Here is an 18,436-nt window from a genome sequence, read left to right as displayed (position 1 = left end):
CTCTTACTTGAGATCACTCTTGGTAGCGATCGGAGTGATCTCAGCGTGATCGGAGCGTCTGGAATAGTCGGGTGGGGAAAGGAATGCAAGTACTTGGAGTTAGAGTAAAACAAGCCAATAGAGTGCTCAATCAGCGGTCTACTAGTGTGACTGGTCTGTTTGTAGGCAGTGGAGAAACACAGTGGCGTTGACAGGGAGGAGGAGAAGCGGGTTGCATTTCCAACTTAAGATCGGGGGTCTGTATCTTCACTTCTGCAGGTAAGTGGGGAGATTGCCAGATACACAGACAGCTAATCTCACACAGAATCCAAAACGTTCTTTTGACCAGAGAGTCATAGAGTTTGAACGATGTGCCTCCTATTGCAACAAGAGTCACAGTGGAAAAGGCGAAGTGTGTACGCAGCAATGTTTACAACTTGGGTGATGTCACTTCTATGTCAGGGGGAACACTCCTGTGGTTTGGGGGCTCCCTTAGCAATAGGGTATATTTCACACCTTGGTGTGAACAGCAAAACCTGTTGGGATTTGGAGTAAGACTAGTCACTTGTCTAAACAAAGGAGTTCTCCTGTGTTTGAGGCTATGGTTGATTCCCAACACCACTCAGAACTTGATGTAGTCTGTCACACACACAGTCATGGCAGTGACAACATCTCCATGTGGCTCACAGGGTGCATACCAGTCTGTAGACTCAAAGCATCAACACAGTTTATCTGCACCTTCCTTAGACCATTTTTTCAAAGCCGGTACAGTAACAGGTTGCCGCTGAGTACTAGGTGTACAGTTGGAGATGAGAACCAGAATGTAGTCTAATTTTCTGAGGGAGGACAGGCAGAGGAGCTGTGGGCATATTTGACATTTGCATAGAATATATTAAACTTTTTATTTTCTCTGGTTGAGCAGTTGACAAACTGTTGGAAATCAGAGGGAAACTTGATTGAATGTGTTGCAATGTTGTGTTCGTGTTTCGTAACAAATGAGCTGTTGATGTCAAAGACAGTGTTGGCAATGACGCCAGGTAACATATTTATTGCTACCAAAATAAAACTCAAGGACGCACACCCACAGTCAATAGCTTAACATCCGGGGTACAGTCATATACTTGCAACTGTTCTATGGAAAAAACTAACAGTTGGGTAGAAAGCTCAAAAATAATAAATACACACAATACGATCAGAGCACCTGCAACTTGCTGCCACTGTGGTGCTGCGCAATTTTAGAAATAAGTTTAACATTTTACAAATCTGTTAGTCTAATTGTCATGAATTAAACTAAATCTTTGTATCACGTACATAACAATGTGTATTGTTGTGTGGGCATTCTCAGGTACAATTGTGATTATTATGGACCATGTTGTTGCATTTAGGATATACAGTGGAAACCGCTTATAGTGATCACGTTGGTCCAGAGCCAATTTGAACACTATAAGCGGTTGATTACTAAAACCGAATTTGTATTATTTTATTTTTTTTGCTATTTTATTTTTTACTCCCTTGATTCCTTTCTGGACGTCTGCTTCTGCCTCGCTAGCTAACGTAACGAGTTGACACCGGGCAGCAAGCCGAGATGCTGCGGCGAAACTTGGCATTCCTCAGGCTACCTTGTGTAGTCTAATTAAGCAACGAGAGTCATGAATGCTAACGACGGAGAAAGAAAACGACGGCGCCCGGGAAAAGCACCTGAGGAATCCCAAGCTTCGCCGCAGCATCTCATTGGCTCGTTTTTGGTAATTTGTCATACACCTCGAGGAGACTATGTTTTTCATTCAGAGAAAATGACTTCCTTTTTCCAGCCATGATTCGCACGCTTGCTGCCCGGTGTCAACTCTTTACGTTAGCTAGCGAGGCAGAAGCAGACGTCCAGAAAGGAATCAAGGGAGTAAAAAATAAAATAGCTACACGTAGTTTTAAAATTATTTTTGCACATGTTTACATTAATAAAATGGCCAAAAATGAACATTATAAGCGGATTTCTTGATTACTATACATGAATTATTTAAACAGCATTTGTATAGAAATGATTCTGTCCCAAGCCTTTTGATCTATATAAGCGGTTAATTACTATATCCGTGACCACTAAAAGCGGTTTCCACTGTAATACTTTTAAACTATAATTTCTGAATGCTAACAAGGTGCTGTTCTTCTTTCATTCTGGTAAATGATGAACAGGAAACAGAGATGCAAGTGACAATGGTAGGATGCTCAGGGTCAAAGTACAACACTGGGCCACCAGACTAAAGTAGATCATGAGATTAGTTGCACATATTTGAACTTCACAAATTTAAATCTTAAAAACAAACAAACATACCTCTTTTTCCTGGAAGGATAACTGTGTCCACAGACATCAGCAGGTATATGCCAGCAATGAATGGCTGCCTTTGAGGATGGAACAATGAGTCAGAATTGAAGGGTCGCTTTGTGTAAATTTTTACCAGTTTTAGTTGAGGGCGCATTTTTGCTTGTGTGCCAGAGGAAACAAACTTACAGTAGTCTCAGAGCTCCAGATTTCACATGTCAAACATACTAAAGAATTTTGTTTTGGGATTTAGAAGAAAAAAAATTATTTTAGATAAAGACTCACGGTTTGAATGTCATTGTTAAGGTAAGTCCGGAACAATCTCTATGATGGTCTGTAACACAAAATATAATAAAGAGCAGAATTTAAAATAAGAAACCACATATCTAAACTGAACTGACGTGAACTAAAGATCATGCAGCAAAGGATTTATTATGGAAAATTACATGCACATTGTGTTGCTGATCAACTGGATTGGGAAAAAGAGCAGAAAAAGAAAAAAAAAAGAAGCCTGAAACACATAATACACACAACACGTCAAATGATTTGATGTGCAATAACTATGTTTAAAGGGAATGATGTGCTGAACACAGAGATATACACTCAAAGGCCGCTTTATTAGGTACACCTGTTCAATTGCTTGTTTACACAATCAGCTAATCAGCCAATCGCATGGCCGGGAGGGGGGACATGTCCCCCCCAATTTCTGAAAAACATGAATTGTCACGTCCAATAAAAATACCCTAAATTATTCAAAATTGAACAAATTTTCAGACTTCACAGACTTCAGATTCCTCACATTTTAGATTCACATCTAAGAAGTAATTATTGAAAAGGTGGAACAAATAATGTTTGACAAATATATTTCTGACTCCACATTCCATCTCTGGTCTCCTCCACTACAATGCAAATGAATGGGCAGTTTCTTATAAACAAAAAAGGTAAGCACAATAAATGATTCCCTTTGCAGTACTTTTTTAATGATATGGCGAGCCTCTATGAAGTTGCAATTTATGGAGGCATGGTATGAGTTGCATAGGGGCAAAAAAAAAAAAAAATCCCTTTTGTGTCCCCCCCAACCCTGACATCAGATATGCACCCCTGAGCAGGATAATGCACCGTGTCACAAAGCTCAAATCATCTCAAACTTGTTTCTTGAACATGACAATGAGTTCCCTGCACTCCAATGGCCTCCACAGTCGGCAGATCTCAACCCAACAGAGCACCTTTGGGATGTGGTGGAACGGGAGATTCGCATCATAGATGTGCAGCCGACAAATTTGCAGCAACTGCCTGATGCTGTCATGTCAACATGGACCAAAATCTCTGAAGGAATGTTTCCAACATTTTATTGAAAGTATGCCACAAAGAATGAAGGCAGTTCTGAAGGCAAACCTTTTACTAGCAAGGTGTACCTAATAAAGTGGCCGGTGAGTGTAAGATCTCAGGAACAACATCAAAATAATTTGTCAGTTTCTCTTTTGATGTGATAACATGTCAAAATTGAGCTGGAACATTTGCCAATTTCCGTCTGTCCAGTCACAGCTTTTGATGGAAAAGTTAGTCTATTGAATAAATCAATAAGGTTGGTTCAACAGAAACGTTTTTGTCTGGATAACCTCCATTATAAATATATGTCATACATTCCAACAACACTAAATAATCAATACCACCATGTCCTTCTGAATGACCAGATGTTAAAGCTAATCATAGAGGCAGTCAGAAAAGAACACTAACACATGTCACCTATTTGCTACAAATCAAAAACAAACTGGATCAAGACATTCAGGGGCCAAATTACAATGTGGCCCCTCCATTTACCACTCTGTGATACAATACAATACTCTTATGTGTAGTTTTGATGGGTCTTTTAATGTAAGGGTAGAGCAGAAAAACACCATCAAGATTTTGAGAAACCCTCAGCCTTCTGACTGGTAGGGATGGATATGGAGAATAGGTACTAAACCGGTACTGTTCCAGACAAGTTTGTGCAAATAATGCTGCCACCAGAACTTTACAGAAATTCATTCCAACGGTCTGTTAATGACTGTGCTTACGTTCTGTGCTCTTCATGGTCAAACTCTCTTAACTGTCAACTGACTTGACCAAATGTGACCTAAATGTATTTGAAATGTTTCCAAAGTCGGTGTGTGACAGAGTAATCTTATAAAGTGCTTACAAATACTACTTTATATAAAATATAAAGGTGGCATCCTATCATGGTACCATGCTGGAGTTCACTGAGCTCCTGAGAGCGAAACATTCTTTCACAGATGTTTGCAGAAGCAGTCTGCATGCAGAGGTGCTTGGATTTATTTGATAAAGTCTTTTTTGACATAAAAGCCTCTTTTGGGTCGTTCCAGAACATTATTGAATTTGCTACATTCATAATTTAAGACACATGAATCTTGTTAAGTTCAGCTTGATTAGGACTCACCTTTGAAAGCACTGACATCTCCATAATGAATCTGCAGCACAAAATAGGACATTCCTGAATTTCTCCCAACTCGAAACCCAACATCTGAAGACAAAATAGAAAACGGACACTCAGAAAGGCCATGAAAAAAAAAGCTCAAACACCAGAGGAAGAACAGAGAAATATGACCAACCAAAAAAAAAAAAAAAACACATGACATGCACTGACATAACCTCGCTTAGATGAAATTAAAAACGAAAACTGCCATAAGGCAAGGCAAGTTCTTTTGTATAGCACAATTCAACAACAAGGTGATTCAAAGTGCTTTACAGACACATTAAAACAGTAGAAATAAAAAGCATGATTTAAATCCATCCATCCATCATCTTCCGCTTCTCCGGGGGTCGGGTCGCGGGGGCAGCAACTTGAGCAGAGAAACCCAGACGTCCCTGTCCCCGGCCACTTCCTCCAGCTCTTCTGGGGGGACCCTGAGGCGTTCCCAGGCCAGCCGAGAGACATAGTCTCTCCAACATGTCCTGGGTCTTCCCCGGGGCCTCCTCCCAGTGGGACGGGCCCGGAACACCTCACCGGGGAGGCGTCCAGGAGGAATTCTCACCAGATGCCCGAGCCACCTCATCTGACTCCTCTGGATGCGGAGGAGCAGCGGTTCTACTCCGAGCCCCTCCCGGATGACCGAGCTTCTCACCCTATCTCTAAGGGAGAGCCCAGACACCCTGCGGAGGAAACTCATTTCGGCCACTTGTATTCACAATCTCATTCTTTCGGTCACGACCCACAGCTCGTGACCATAGGTGAGGATAGGAACATAGATTGACCGGTAAATCGAGAGCTTCGCCTTCTGGCTCAGCTCCTTCTTCACCACGACGGGCCGGTGCAGAGCCCGCATCACTGCAGACGCCGCACCGATCAGCCTGTCAATCATGGCAACATTGTTCTGATTCAATCTTTCCAGCTGCTTCTTCACCCGACTGCTGGAGACAGGCAGGTTAGAGGGGAGGCAGAGGTCTCAGTCTGTCCTGATGTGGGGGGAGATGTTGGCGAGGCTGTGTTAAGGTCCATGACTGAGCTGGAGACATTCTGGAGGTGTGACAGGGAGGGTGTGGGTACAGGTAGGGTGTAGGTACAGGGAGGGTATGGGTACAGGTAGGGTGTAGGTACAGGGAGGGTACAGGGAGGGTGTGGGTACAGGTAAGGTGTAGGTACAGGGAGGGTACAGGGAGGGTACAGGGAGGGTACAGGGAGGGTGTGGGTACAGGGAGGGTGTGAGTACAGGTAAGGTGAGGGTACAGGGAGGGTGTGGGTACAGGGAGGGTGTGGGTACAGGTAGGGTGTGGGTACAGGGAGGGTGTAGGTACAGGGAGGGTACAGGGAGGGTGTGAGTACAGGTAGGGTGTGGGTACAGGGAGGGTGTGAGTACAGGTAGGGTGTGGGTACAGGTAGGGTGTGATTACAGGGAGGGTGTGGGTACAGGGAGGGTGTGAGTACAGGGAGGGTGTGGGTACAGGTAGGGTGTGGGTTCAGGGAGGGTGTGGGTGCAGGGAGGGTGTGGGTACAAGGAGGGTGTGGGTACAGGTAGGGTGTGGGTACAGGGAGGGTGTAGGTACAGGGAGGGTACAGGTAGGGTGTGAGTACAGGTAGGGTGTGGGTACAGGGAGGGTGTGAGTACAGGTAGGGTGTGGGTACAGGTAGGGTGTGGGTTCAGGGAGGGTGTGGGTGCAAGGAGGGTGTGGGTACAGGTAGGGTGTGGGTACAGGGAGGGTGTAGGTACAGGGAGGGTACAGGTAGGGTGTGAGTACAGGTAGGGTGTGGGTACAGGGAGGGTGTGAGTACAGGTAGGGTGTGGGTACAGGTAGGGTGTGGGTTCAGGGAGGGTGTGGGTGCAGGGAGGGTGTGGGTACAAGGAGGGTGTGGGTACAGGGAGGGTGTGGGTACAGGGAGGGTGTAGGTACAGGGAGGGTACAGGTAGGGTGTGAGTACAGGTAGGGTGTGGGTACAAGGAGGGTGTGGGTACAGGGAGGGTGTGAGTACAGGTAGGGTGTGGGTACAGGTAGGGTGTGGGTACAGGTAGGGTGTGATTACAGGGAGGGTGTGGGTACAGGGAGGGTGTGAGTACAGGGAGGGTGTGGGTACAGGTAGGGTGTGGGTTCAGGGAGGGTGTGGGTGTAGGGAGGGTGTGGGTACAAGGAGGGTGTGGGTACAGGTAGGGTGTGGGTACAGGGAGGGTGTGGGTACAGGTAGGGTGTGGGTACAGGGAGGGTGTGGGTACAAGGAGGGTGTGGGTACAGGGAGGGTGTGGGTACAGGGAGGGTGTGGGTACAGGGAGGGTGTGGGTACAGGGAGGGTACAGGTAGGGTGTGAGTACAGGTAGGGTGTGGGTACAAGGAGGGTGTGGGTACAGGGAGGGTGTGAGTACAGGTAGGGTGTGGGTACAGGTAGGGTGTGGGTTCAGGGAGGGTGTGGGTGCAGGGAGGGTGTGGGTACAAGGAGGGTGTGGGTACAGGTAGGGTGTGGGTACAGGGAGGGTGTGGGTACAGGTAGGGTGTGGGTACAGGGAGGGTGTAGGTACAGGGAGGGTACAGGTAGGGTGTGGGTACAGGGAGGGTGTGGGTACAAGGAGGGTGTGGGTACAGGGAGGGTGTGGGTACAGGGAGGGTGTGAGTACAGGTAGGGTGTGGGTACAGGGAGGGTGTGGGTACAGGTAGGGTGTGAGTACAGGGAGGGTGTGGGTACAGGGAGGGTGTGAGTACAGGGAGAGTACAGGTAGGGTGTGAGTACAGGTAGGGTGTGAGTACAGGGAGGGTGTGGGTACAGGTAGGGTGTGGGTTCAGGGAGGGTGTGGGTGCAGGGAGGGTGTGGGTGCAGGGAGGGTGTGGGTACAGGGAGTGTGTGAGTACAGGGAGGGTGTGAGTACAGGTAGGGTGTGGGTTCAGGTAGGGTGTGGGTACAGGGAGGGTGTGGGTACAGGGAGGGTGTGGGTACAGGGAGGGTGTGAGTACAGGGAGGGTGTGGGTACAGGGAGGGTGTGAGGTTTGTGTAGCTGGAGGCAGGGGAGGTTGAGTGTTGAGCTGAACTGAATCTATTGAAATACATGTTCACCTTATTGCTCCATTCAGACTTCCATCAGTTTGATCCTCTTTTGACCTTTAAGTCTGTGATCTTTTTCATCTCGTCATTTTGTTGGAGCTTTCTTTTTTGAAGAGTGCAGACGTGTCTCTGCCTCCTCCTACTGCTTACTGCTTTATTCGCTTTTAAATCATTCTACTTCTTCCCACAAGTCTTGGATATAATTTCATTCTTTTATTCTTTTTCTTTTAATTGTATATTTGTAAACGGTATTAGCCCTCCTGTTTACAAAGAGAATGGACAGAACAATGTCTCCTAACCCTGCAGTATCAGTGAGCTGCACACAGTGTGAGCGACTCTCTTTGAGGATAACACAGCTCGAGAAGAGGATTGAAACGCTGCAAGACATTCGTAACAACGAGGAATTTATTGACTCTATTATAGCTCCTGTGCAGGCTGTGGAGCCTTCATGTGCCAAAGGACTAACTCAGATCTTTCTACACGGGATCACAGCTGATGTGGAATCTCACACTGCAGCCCTGGCTGACACACTTCCCTGGATCTGTCCAAATGACACTGGAATATCTGGTGAAGCTCCCAAACCGGACGGTCCGACTGATATCTCCCACTGGAACAGTGTTGGTGCCAAACCCAAATCATCAACCCCAGCCAGGATCTGGTCTCATGTTGTCTGTTGCAGAGGTAAACTCAGCACCAAACCTAAACCTCCAGCACTCACTCCGCCACCTGAGGTTCCATTGCATAATAGATACGATCCGTTGATTCCAAATAGAGTGTGTGATGATGAATGTAACCCAAACATGAAGACAAACAAGAGAAATGGCCCCAAACCTCAGCCAAGGGCTAACCAGATCATCAGGAGAAGCCCAAATCCCACAACCAAGGTGAGGACTGCAGAAGCGATCGACACCTCCACACAAAAAGGAATAGACACCATTCTGATCGGGGACTCTATAACACAGCATGTCAGAATGGCAAAGACGGAAAATAGAACTTTTTCTGATACATCAGTCAGGGAAGTGAGAGATATTTTGCCGACCATTCTGTCTACTCATCCAGATGGCACGAGGATCATTGTCCACACAGGGTCTTTTGATATTTTGAGAAGGAAGACTGGCTCAGAGATCTGAACACATCACAGCAGCTTTAAAATCTTTACTCTGGCTTCCAGTCAGTCACAGAATAGATCTTAAAAGCCTGCTGATGGTTTACAAATCCCAGAACGGTTTAGGCCCAAAATACATCTGTGATATGTTCAGAGAATATAAACCCAGCAGAGCTCTTAGATCCAAGGACTCAGGTCAGCTGGTCCAGTCCAGAGTCCAGACTAAACATGGAGAAGCAGCATTTAGCTGTTATGCTGCAAACAAGTGGAACAAACTGCCAGTGGAGATTAAACTTTCACCAAATGGAGACATTTTTTAATCCAGGTTAAAAACATTTCTTTTCTCATGTGTCTATGCATGAAATCTGCACGATATCTTTGAACTTATCTGGACTGTTGCTAGTTTTTAAATTCATTTAAATGATTTTATTTGTTTCCCTTTATGTTATTTTATGTATTTTTAATGCTTCTTCCACTCCCTGCTGCAAAGCTTTTATTTTATGTAAAGCACTTTGAATTGTTTTCTACATGAAATGTGCTATATAAATAAATTTGATTTGATTTAAATAATAATAATAACTTTCATTTATATAGCGCCTTTCAAAGGACCCAAGGTCCTTATTCTCTATTATCTTCTTTTTCAACTGTTTTTGACCATTCCTCAATAACTCCCCATCTTCATCATTAACGTCTTTCTTTTTCACGTTCAGCAGCTTTTGTACTTGTTTTTTTATTCTAAAATGTGCTGCACCAAGCTGACTGCATGGTGCAGTAGCTCTGCTAGTTTTGTGTGTATTTCTGCTTTTTGTTATTTATACTAAGCAATTTTTCCCCACAAATAAGTGATTTTTAAAGAGAGATTTTTCTGCACTGGGTTTGAAGCTCTGCTTCTTGAGTGGATTCTCCTGGTATTTTTGACAATTTTCGACATCTGTTATGATGAGTTGCCATACCAACACATGAGTCATTTACCAGTGGGAGCAGCTAATTGGCTAAATGCCAACTAAAACCTGAAATGAGACACCAAATTCCAGATAAATTAAATAGAAAATGTCATGGAAGTTGGGCAGGAGCAAGACAAAAAAACAGGTGGAAGAACACTTGCTGAAAAGATCTTGCTTCAGTGTTGATGGGAAATATTAGATTTCTTGCTAACAAAATGGATGAGCTTGGAGCCCTCAGGAGGACACAGAACAAATATCAAGAATACAGTCTTATGGGTTTCACTGAGACATGGCTGTAGGAGCATATACTGGACTCCAACGCCTAATGACGATAAGTTTCGTCTTCGAGACCATACGAGCCAACAGAACCATTAGCAGCAAAGGTGGAGGTATCACAGTGCTTGTTAACGACAGACTGTGTAATCCTGGACCTGTACCCAGAACACTGAACTGTTAGCTTTAAGTTTACGACATATCATCTCCCACGAGAGTTCACCTGTGTTATTCTAGTAGCAGTTCATATATTACCTGCAGTTGCTGCAAACACAGTCTGTGACATCATCAGCTCAGTCGTTGCCAGGCAACAAGCAGAACATCCCAAGGCATTTCTGGAGATTTCAGCCAAGTCTCCCTCTCAGCTACCCTTCCAACCTTTCAACAGCCCTGCCTCCACTGGTTCTCCTCTCCTCCAACTATACACCCACAGTAGGGCTGGGCCATAGAACCATAACGATAGCTAGAGAACACCAATAATCTGTATCATCAGCTGAAGCAGCGTCTCAGCACGGAGAATGAAACTTTTTTTTTGATTAGTTGACCGGCCAGATATAGAATTTTCATTTAAAATACCTGTTCTGTATTTATCTGAAACAGTTGTATAGTGTCACATGTCATTTTCAACTTAAATAAAAAATTAACATTCTGATATCTTTAAATCTCAATTAAGAGTAATTAAATTAAAGTAATTAAATTCACAAAATAGTGATTTGTTTTATGTTGTGATGTATGTCGATTGACTGATAAAAAAGGAAATATTGTGATATGACTTTCCCCCCATATCGCCCAGCCCTAACCCATTGTTAATCAACAACCTGTCACTGTACTGATATTGAAAATATTTTCTTAGGAGGCTGAGTTGACCTGCAGGGATGCTTTAAATCTACAGACTGGAATGCATTCTGTGAGCCACATGGAGATGTTATCAATGACTAAGAGAGTGAGGGATTACATCAACTTTTGTGCAGAGATTTGATGCACCTAAATAACTATAAAAAAGTTTTTCTGAAACACAAATGCACAGGAGGTGATTCCTGAGATAATCCTAAGAGCTGCTAACACCAAAAGTCATAAAAGGGAATATTGTGGCCAGAGGAGGAGCAACAACTCAGATCCTCACTGACACGCACTGCATCCACAGGAAGGTAGAACAGGATACTGCAGTGAGCTGACAGCAGGAATGAAATGAAAATGAATAAACTGTTGCTGCTTCTCAGGCAGATTTCTGGAGTTCTTTCCTTCTACTCGCAGAACTGAACAGCATGGTGGTGGTGGTTAGGCGGCAGACTCTTCCATGCATGTGTATACGTCTGTTTGTCTTCATTATTGGTCTTTCTAACACTAATGAAAAACGATTATCTACAATTTTTTCAAAAAAAAAAAAAAAAAATCAATCAAAAACATTCAGCAAAAGACTGTGGATTATCAGTCATATCCCAAACTGTTCCTGGGAGGATGACTCTTTTTCTTTACTACTATTGTCACAATATAGTCAAGTCAAGCCGAGTTTATTTGTAGCACATTTCATGTGGAAAACAGTTCAAAGTGCTTCACATAGAATAAAAGCATTGCAGCAGGGAGTGGAAGAAGCATTAAAAAATACATAAAAGAACATAAAGAGAAACAAATAAAATGATTAAAATGATTAAAAACAAGCAACAGTCCAGATAAGTTCAAAGATATCGTGCAGATTTCATGCATAGACACATGAGAACAGAAATGTTTTTAACCTGGATTTAAAAATGTCTCCATTTGGTGAAAGTTTAATCTCCACTGGCAGTTTGTTCCACTTGTTTGCAGCATAACAGCTAAATGCTGCTTCTCCATGTTTAGTCTGGACTCTGGACTGGACCAGCTGACCTGAGTCCTTGGATCTAAGAGCTCTGCTGGCTTTATATTCTCTGAACATATACAGGTCCATTCATTTCCACTGTTTGGGGTAAGAAGCAAAAATCTTAAAGATATGAGGCTCATAAGTTGGACAACAAAAAAAACAATGCAATGGTTCAAATTATGAGCCATCTTAAAACTTACCTTTAGGTAATTTTGTAGGTGGGGCATTCCGAGCCCAACCATACATGATGGAGGCTTCATCCTCACAAGTGCCTTGTACACTGCCACAGTCCCTTGAGGCAAAAACAACACAATTAATATCACTTTGTGCTTATGAAAGGGCAGAGTCACAAGCCTCTTTCACACATCACTTCTAAGGCCAGGCTGATGCATCTTCGTTGCACATGAGGGAAATAGTCTGCTCCATGCATTTGTTACTTCAGGATTGGACTACTGTAATTCTTTATTATTGGGCTGTCCCACATATTCTCTGAAAAGCCTCCAGCTGATCCAAAATGCTGCAGCCAGAGTTCTGATGAGAACTAACAGCAGAGATCCTATTTCTCCAGTTTTAGCTTCTCTTCATTGGCTCCCTGTTAAATTCAGAATAGAATTTAAGATTCTTCTCCTCACATATAAAGCTCTTAATGACCGAGCTCCATCATATCTTAAAGATCTCATTGTAAGATATTTTCCTAACAGAGCACTTCGTTCCCAAACTGCAGGTTTACTTGAGGTTCCCAGAGTTTCTAAAAGTAGAATGGGAGGCAGAGCCTTCAGTTATCAGGCCCCTCTCTGTGGAACCAGCTGCCAGTTTGGGAGGCAGAGCCTTCAGTTATCAGGCCCCTCTCTGTGGAACCAGCTGCCAGTTTGGCTTCAGGAAGCAGACACCCTTTCCACCTTTAAGACCAGGCTTAAAACATTCCTTTTTGATAAAGCTTATAGTTAGGGATGACTCAGGTGATCCTGACACATCCCATAGTTAAGCTGCTATAGGCCCAGCCTGCTGGGGGAGCTCCCATGATGCACCTCTCCTCCCTCTGCTCTCTTTCCTCTCCATGTACATGTGACATCACTGTTGTCATTAGCTTGTGTTTCTCTCTCAGCAGGTATCCCTGGTGTTATGCTGCTTGTTGTCCCCCCTTTCCTGTTCTCTCAGCCCCCGGCTGGTCCAGACAGATGGCCGCCCTTCCAAGATCTTGCTGTGCTAGAGGTCTCCTTATGTTGAAACAAAGTCTTCCTCTCTACTGTCACCAGCCATCCCATGCAAACTCATGACAAGATCTCATTAAATCTTCAAAGTGAAGATTTGATGAGATCTGCTGGTTTCATTTGCTAGTCAGCTTTTTTTATGAACTGGCTTGTCATAATATGATGGTGTATGCCCTACACCAAGGGCTTTGACAAGACACTGAACCCTTTTCAGTGTCTTGTCAAAGCAAATTTGCAACTCATTAAAGGACTGATCTGCTGATCCTCAAACTGGTGGACAACCACAATAGCACCTGAGTAACAGTCACCTCTGTTTTTTGGTCTGTCAAGCAAAAATAATCTTTAGTGGTGATTGATGACTTTTGCACACTGTAGTTAATCACAGTCCAGAGTTCGCGTTAACCGACAATTGTCCGTCATTGACGGATTTTTTGCCGCTATGACGGAAAAATTTGAAGGCCATCCGTCATTTTGACGGATTTGACCATTACCATTACCAATAATAAAAAAAATAACAATAAAACACACAATTGAAATCATAGGCAAGTAATGACATTTTTCTTACTCTACATAAGTTTCATTGCCATCACCAACTTTCAATCTGAGCCGCAGCTTTGGTGTTCAGTGGGCCGATACATTGTAGCCAGCTGCGCGAGGGTGTTCTGATAGCCGCCCGTCTGTAACTTTGACAGATGATGAATCATACAAGTAGCCTACCGGTAACCTCACACCCGACCTGGTGGTGGCGAGCTCGTGCATATTAATTAGCAATTTATTAGCGATTGATTAGCTGTCATCACGTCCAGAGGCTCTTGCCGGCTTCTTATCGTTTCATTGGGAGACATGTTTCCCGACTTCAGAGCTTTGGCTGAAGTGGCGCTGGTCATTCCAGTCTCCAGCGTCGCAGCCTTCAGAATAAAATTAAAACCTCAATGAGAAGTCGTCTGTCGGAGGCAAGGACGTAAAATTTAATGACAATCGCCTCGGCAGCAGTCTCAATTGATGCGTTCGATTACACACAAGCGAGCTCCCTACTCAAATCAATGCGGGCCGGAAGGAAGGTTTGAGCTACAACAGGTCAATTGCAGATTACCACTGCAACCATTCTAAGTGGACTGTTCATATTTCACTTCAATTGTTCTAAGTGGACTGTTCGTATTTTCACAACAATTTTCTTCGTTCGACTACGTTATAAAATAACATGTTCATATGCCCAACAGCCGCAATGTTTTTAGCAGCGAAAAAAACGAGTTCACAAGTGACCAAACGTCAATCTCTGAAGAATTGCATAAATAAAAAAAATATTAGATAATACACACTTGTTCTGTGAATTATTTTTTAAATGAAAATAAGTCAATAAAACACGAGTTATTATAAGCATTAGGATATAGCCTGTATATTAGCCTACCATTTAAAAGCCTGTATATTACCATTTAAAATAAAATGACGGATAATAATGGACAATGACGGATTTTTTACGACCCTGTCCGTCAAAATGACGGACAGTGAAAAAGTCTAGCGCAACCACTGTCACAGTCATTTTCAAATTATTCACAATTTTATATTGTTATCTGCTGGAGTTTTAGCAAAGTGAAAGCTGTTATAATGTAAATTTGCTCCGTATAAACGTAGCAGCTGAGCCTTCCCCTTGGAGGTTATACTAGATAACCCGTTTGTGATACTGTTGCTTCATGAAGTGAGTAGGAAATTGGTGAAGGAATAGATTGAAGCAGAATCTGCAACTGAAGATGCATGTTGACAGTTTACTCCTAATCAGCCAGTAAAAGTTACACACACAGACACATTTGAATTGAGTATTACCAGAAGCTGCTGGTTGACACGGGGGTCTGGCAGCCAAACAACAGCATGTGATGGACTGTGTTCATACTGGCATGAGGTATGAAGTCCACTGAAGAGGAAAAATGACTGTGGTTATAATATAGATCATTAAATGAAAAGCCTGGAGTTTTACAACTCACTTCACTCAATTGAACATTCCCATCTGACCTAGACTTGAACATTTTAAACACAAACTTTTGGCACACCATGAGTCAGTCACCATGACAGTTAAAAGGAAGGAAGAACATTTCAGTGTTTTATGTTGTAAAGTGAGCTGGAACTTCTGGGAAGATTCACTCACCAATATATGCATCTCTAGTAGTTGGGACAGGAAATGCCGTGCACAGGTAAGTGTCCGACTGAAACATAAACACAACTATTATTCAGCACTTAACATTCAGATTAGTGAGGAGTGAAGTTGTTTAAAATGCAAACTCACAGGCTGTCTTATTTACATGGTACAGTGACATAACATTATGACCACCTGCCTAATATCAAGTAGGTTTGTCTCATGGCACTTTAACAGCTCTGAGCAGTCAGGGCGTGGAACAAGAACATCTGACAGTCCTGGAGTGTCTGTGACTGGGATGTTAGCAGTAGACTCTTTGGGCCCTGAAGGTTGTGGTGTGGGGTCTTGGTATCTGGTAGTCTAGAGGCTGGGCAAAGCAAGGGCTGATTTACCGGCAGATTTCACTGTTGGCCGATGGATAATTGGGGAGGAGGGTGGGTTTTGGGAAGGAGTCATTTTAACATGAATTACTATATTCACTAATTTGTGCCAGTTTGTCCCAGGCCCTTTCTTGTGCATTCTCAATCACTAATATAATCAGAACGGAGCCAATGAAAGTCATGGATAAAATAAATTGCACAAAATATTAAAATCGCAATGATTAGCAAATTTAAGCCGCATGATTCTCAGATCGGATCCTATCTCACGATAAATATTTGTCCACTCCACCCCCACTCGCCGAACTGAAACAGTGAGGAGCTTCTCATTTCTTAAACAACCATGTCGGGAGACACATCCTGTGGTCGTGGAAAAGATGTTAATCTGTTTCAGAAGGGTCAAATTATTAGCAGCCATCAAGCAAAGAAAACATCTGAGGAGACTGATGAAACTACTAACAGTGGGTGCCTTGAACAACCAGATATACGTTTCCCACACCTAACGTCTCTTCTGGGAAAGTATGAATACTATTCAGGGTATAAACTGAATATATCAAAAACACAAATTCTCTTGTTAAATTATTTTCCATCCCGACAAATAAGAGATGCATATCGTTTGAAATGGAATTCGAAAACAATTAAGTATCTTGGTGTAACTGAGTAAAAATCTTCCCGACATGTTTGAAAACAATTATAGTGAAATTGAAAAAAACATCCAAAAGATATTGAAAGGTGGTCTACCCTACTGTTAGACTTTAGTGCTAGAATACGGACAGTCAAAATGAATATTTTACCCAAATTGTTATATTTATATTTATTATATATATTTAGTGTTATTATATATATATTTGTTAAAGCTCTTCCAATTAATATTCCCCTAAACAAATTTATAGCCTGGGACAAGATGATTTCTAGATTCATTTGGAATAGTAAAAAACCAAGAATAAAATTTGCGACACTTAAACTACCAAAAAGCAAGGGTGGATGGCTTTACTTAACTTTACAGAATATTTTTATGCAGCTCAGCTTAGACATCTGGCACGTTGGTGTAGACCTGACTACGAGTCGAAATGGAAAGGGAAGTACAGGGCTTTCAAACCCAGATATTGGTGGGGGATAAACATTTGATAAGTGCTTTGAGACATGTTATGAACCCAATAGTAGCATTTACATTCAAAATATGGAGCACTGTAGTAAGAAAATATAAACTTAAGAGGGATATATGCACTCTGAGGTGGTTCGATTTAAAGTTTGAGCCAGGGACGTATGATCCAGCATTAAAAAAAATGGGCACAAAAAGGTGTGACAGCATCATGTACAGTATCAGAAGGTGGACAATTTCTAAGTTTCCAAGATTTAAAGACAAAGTATAGCCTTGAAAACAAAGACTTCTATAGATACTTGCAGCTGAAAGATTATTTCGCAAGGGAGATAAGGTCAAATGAAACTATAAATAAGGTGATCGGTGTTATTATCGATTCATACAAACAGAGGGGGTCTCGGCCCATCTCTGCTTTCTATCGAGCTTTGGGTGAGACCAGGAAGGAGTCAACACTTTATATAAAAGCAAAATGGGAAGCAGAACTAAAAATCCAAATGCAAGAGGAGGAGTGGTACCACACATGTGAGACACAATGTACATCAACAAACGTATTGATATGGAGGGAGCTCTGCTGGAAAAACCTACCAAATACCAAAGATAAAATCTAGGCAACTCTCTATACAACAAGACTGCTGGAGATTATGTGGGAGCATGGAGGCAGAGCATGCACACATCTGTACTTGACTAAAGTATTACTCGCAGCAAGTAAGAAAGCGGTCACAAGAAACTGGCCCAATGCGAACACTCCAAAACAGGAGCAGTGGTTGGAAATTGTCCAGGAAATCTTTGTTATGGAAAAATTGACATACGTGTTGAGACTCAAAGAGAATGTATTTTTTTTTTAAAAACTGGGAAAAATGGAACATTTATATGAGACATGACACCAACTGAAAAAAAATGCTAAATGGAACAGTGGACTGAATATTAATATCTCCAGATAGTTTGTTAGTGTTTATCATTACTGTAACTTGTACCTTGTTTGATGTATTGTTTTTGCCTATGTATACATGTGAAAACTTAATGAAAATTTAAGTCGTAAAAAAAAAAAAAAGAACTGTCCAATGCATTATTATTAAAAACTGGAAGGATAGTGGGAATCCATCACCTTCGAGGAAGAAATGTGGTTTGAAAAAAATCTTGAATGATCGTGATCAGTGATCACTTAAACGTTTGGTGACATCAAATCGTAAAAAAAACAGTTGAACTAATGGCTATGTTTTATAGGGAAAGTAAGAGCATTTACACACACACAAAGTGAAGGGGAACTCAAGGCATTGGGACTAAACAGCTGTTTAGCCTAAAGAAAACCACTTATCAGTGAGGCGAATTGGAAAAAAAGTTGAACATAAAGATTGGACACTGAAGCAATGGAAGAAGGTCATGTGGTCTGATGAGTCCAGATTTACCCTGTTCCAGAATGATGGGCGCATCAGGATAAGAAGAGAGGTGGATGAAGTGCTGCACCCATCGTGCCTGGTGCCTGTCGTACAGGCCTGTGGGGGCAGTGCTATAATCTGGGGTTGCTGCAGGTGGTCAGGTCCAGGTTCAACAACGTTATGAGCCCAAAGAATGAGGTCAGCTGACTACCTAAATATACTGAATAACCAGGTTATTCCAACAGTGAATTTTTTTCTTACTTGATGGG

General features: G+C 42.7%; 1 protein-coding gene across 2 annotated transcripts in view; it reads right to left on the bottom strand.

Annotated features, from left to right (window-relative positions):
* The window catches only part of pam (peptidylglycine alpha-amidating monooxygenase), an 89,327-nt gene that overhangs the window by 51,551 nt on the left and 19,340 nt on the right, over window positions 1-18,436 (bottom strand). For both annotated transcript variants that reach the window (XM_075456198.1, XM_075456199.1), the window contains exons 4-9: window positions 15,325-15,382; window positions 15,006-15,093; window positions 12,174-12,265; window positions 4,731-4,814; window positions 2,579-2,627; window positions 2,306-2,373 (exon numbers count right to left, since the gene is read on the bottom strand). In XM_075456198.1, the coding sequence (XP_075312313.1) occupies window positions 2,306-2,373; window positions 2,579-2,627; window positions 4,731-4,814; window positions 12,174-12,265; window positions 15,006-15,093; window positions 15,325-15,382 (439 nt within the window). The remainder of the gene's footprint in view (window positions 1-2,305; window positions 2,374-2,578; window positions 2,628-4,730; window positions 4,815-12,173; window positions 12,266-15,005; window positions 15,094-15,324; window positions 15,383-18,436) is intronic.

Source organism: Odontesthes bonariensis, chromosome 22 (assembly GCF_027942865.1).
Source record: "Odontesthes bonariensis isolate fOdoBon6 chromosome 22, fOdoBon6.hap1, whole genome shotgun sequence".
In the NCBI taxonomy this organism is placed as follows: Eukaryota; Metazoa; Chordata; class Actinopteri; order Atheriniformes; family Atherinopsidae; genus Odontesthes; species Odontesthes bonariensis.
The sequence above is the reverse complement of the archived record's forward strand: the minus strand, read 5'-3'. Positions and strand labels throughout refer to the sequence as shown.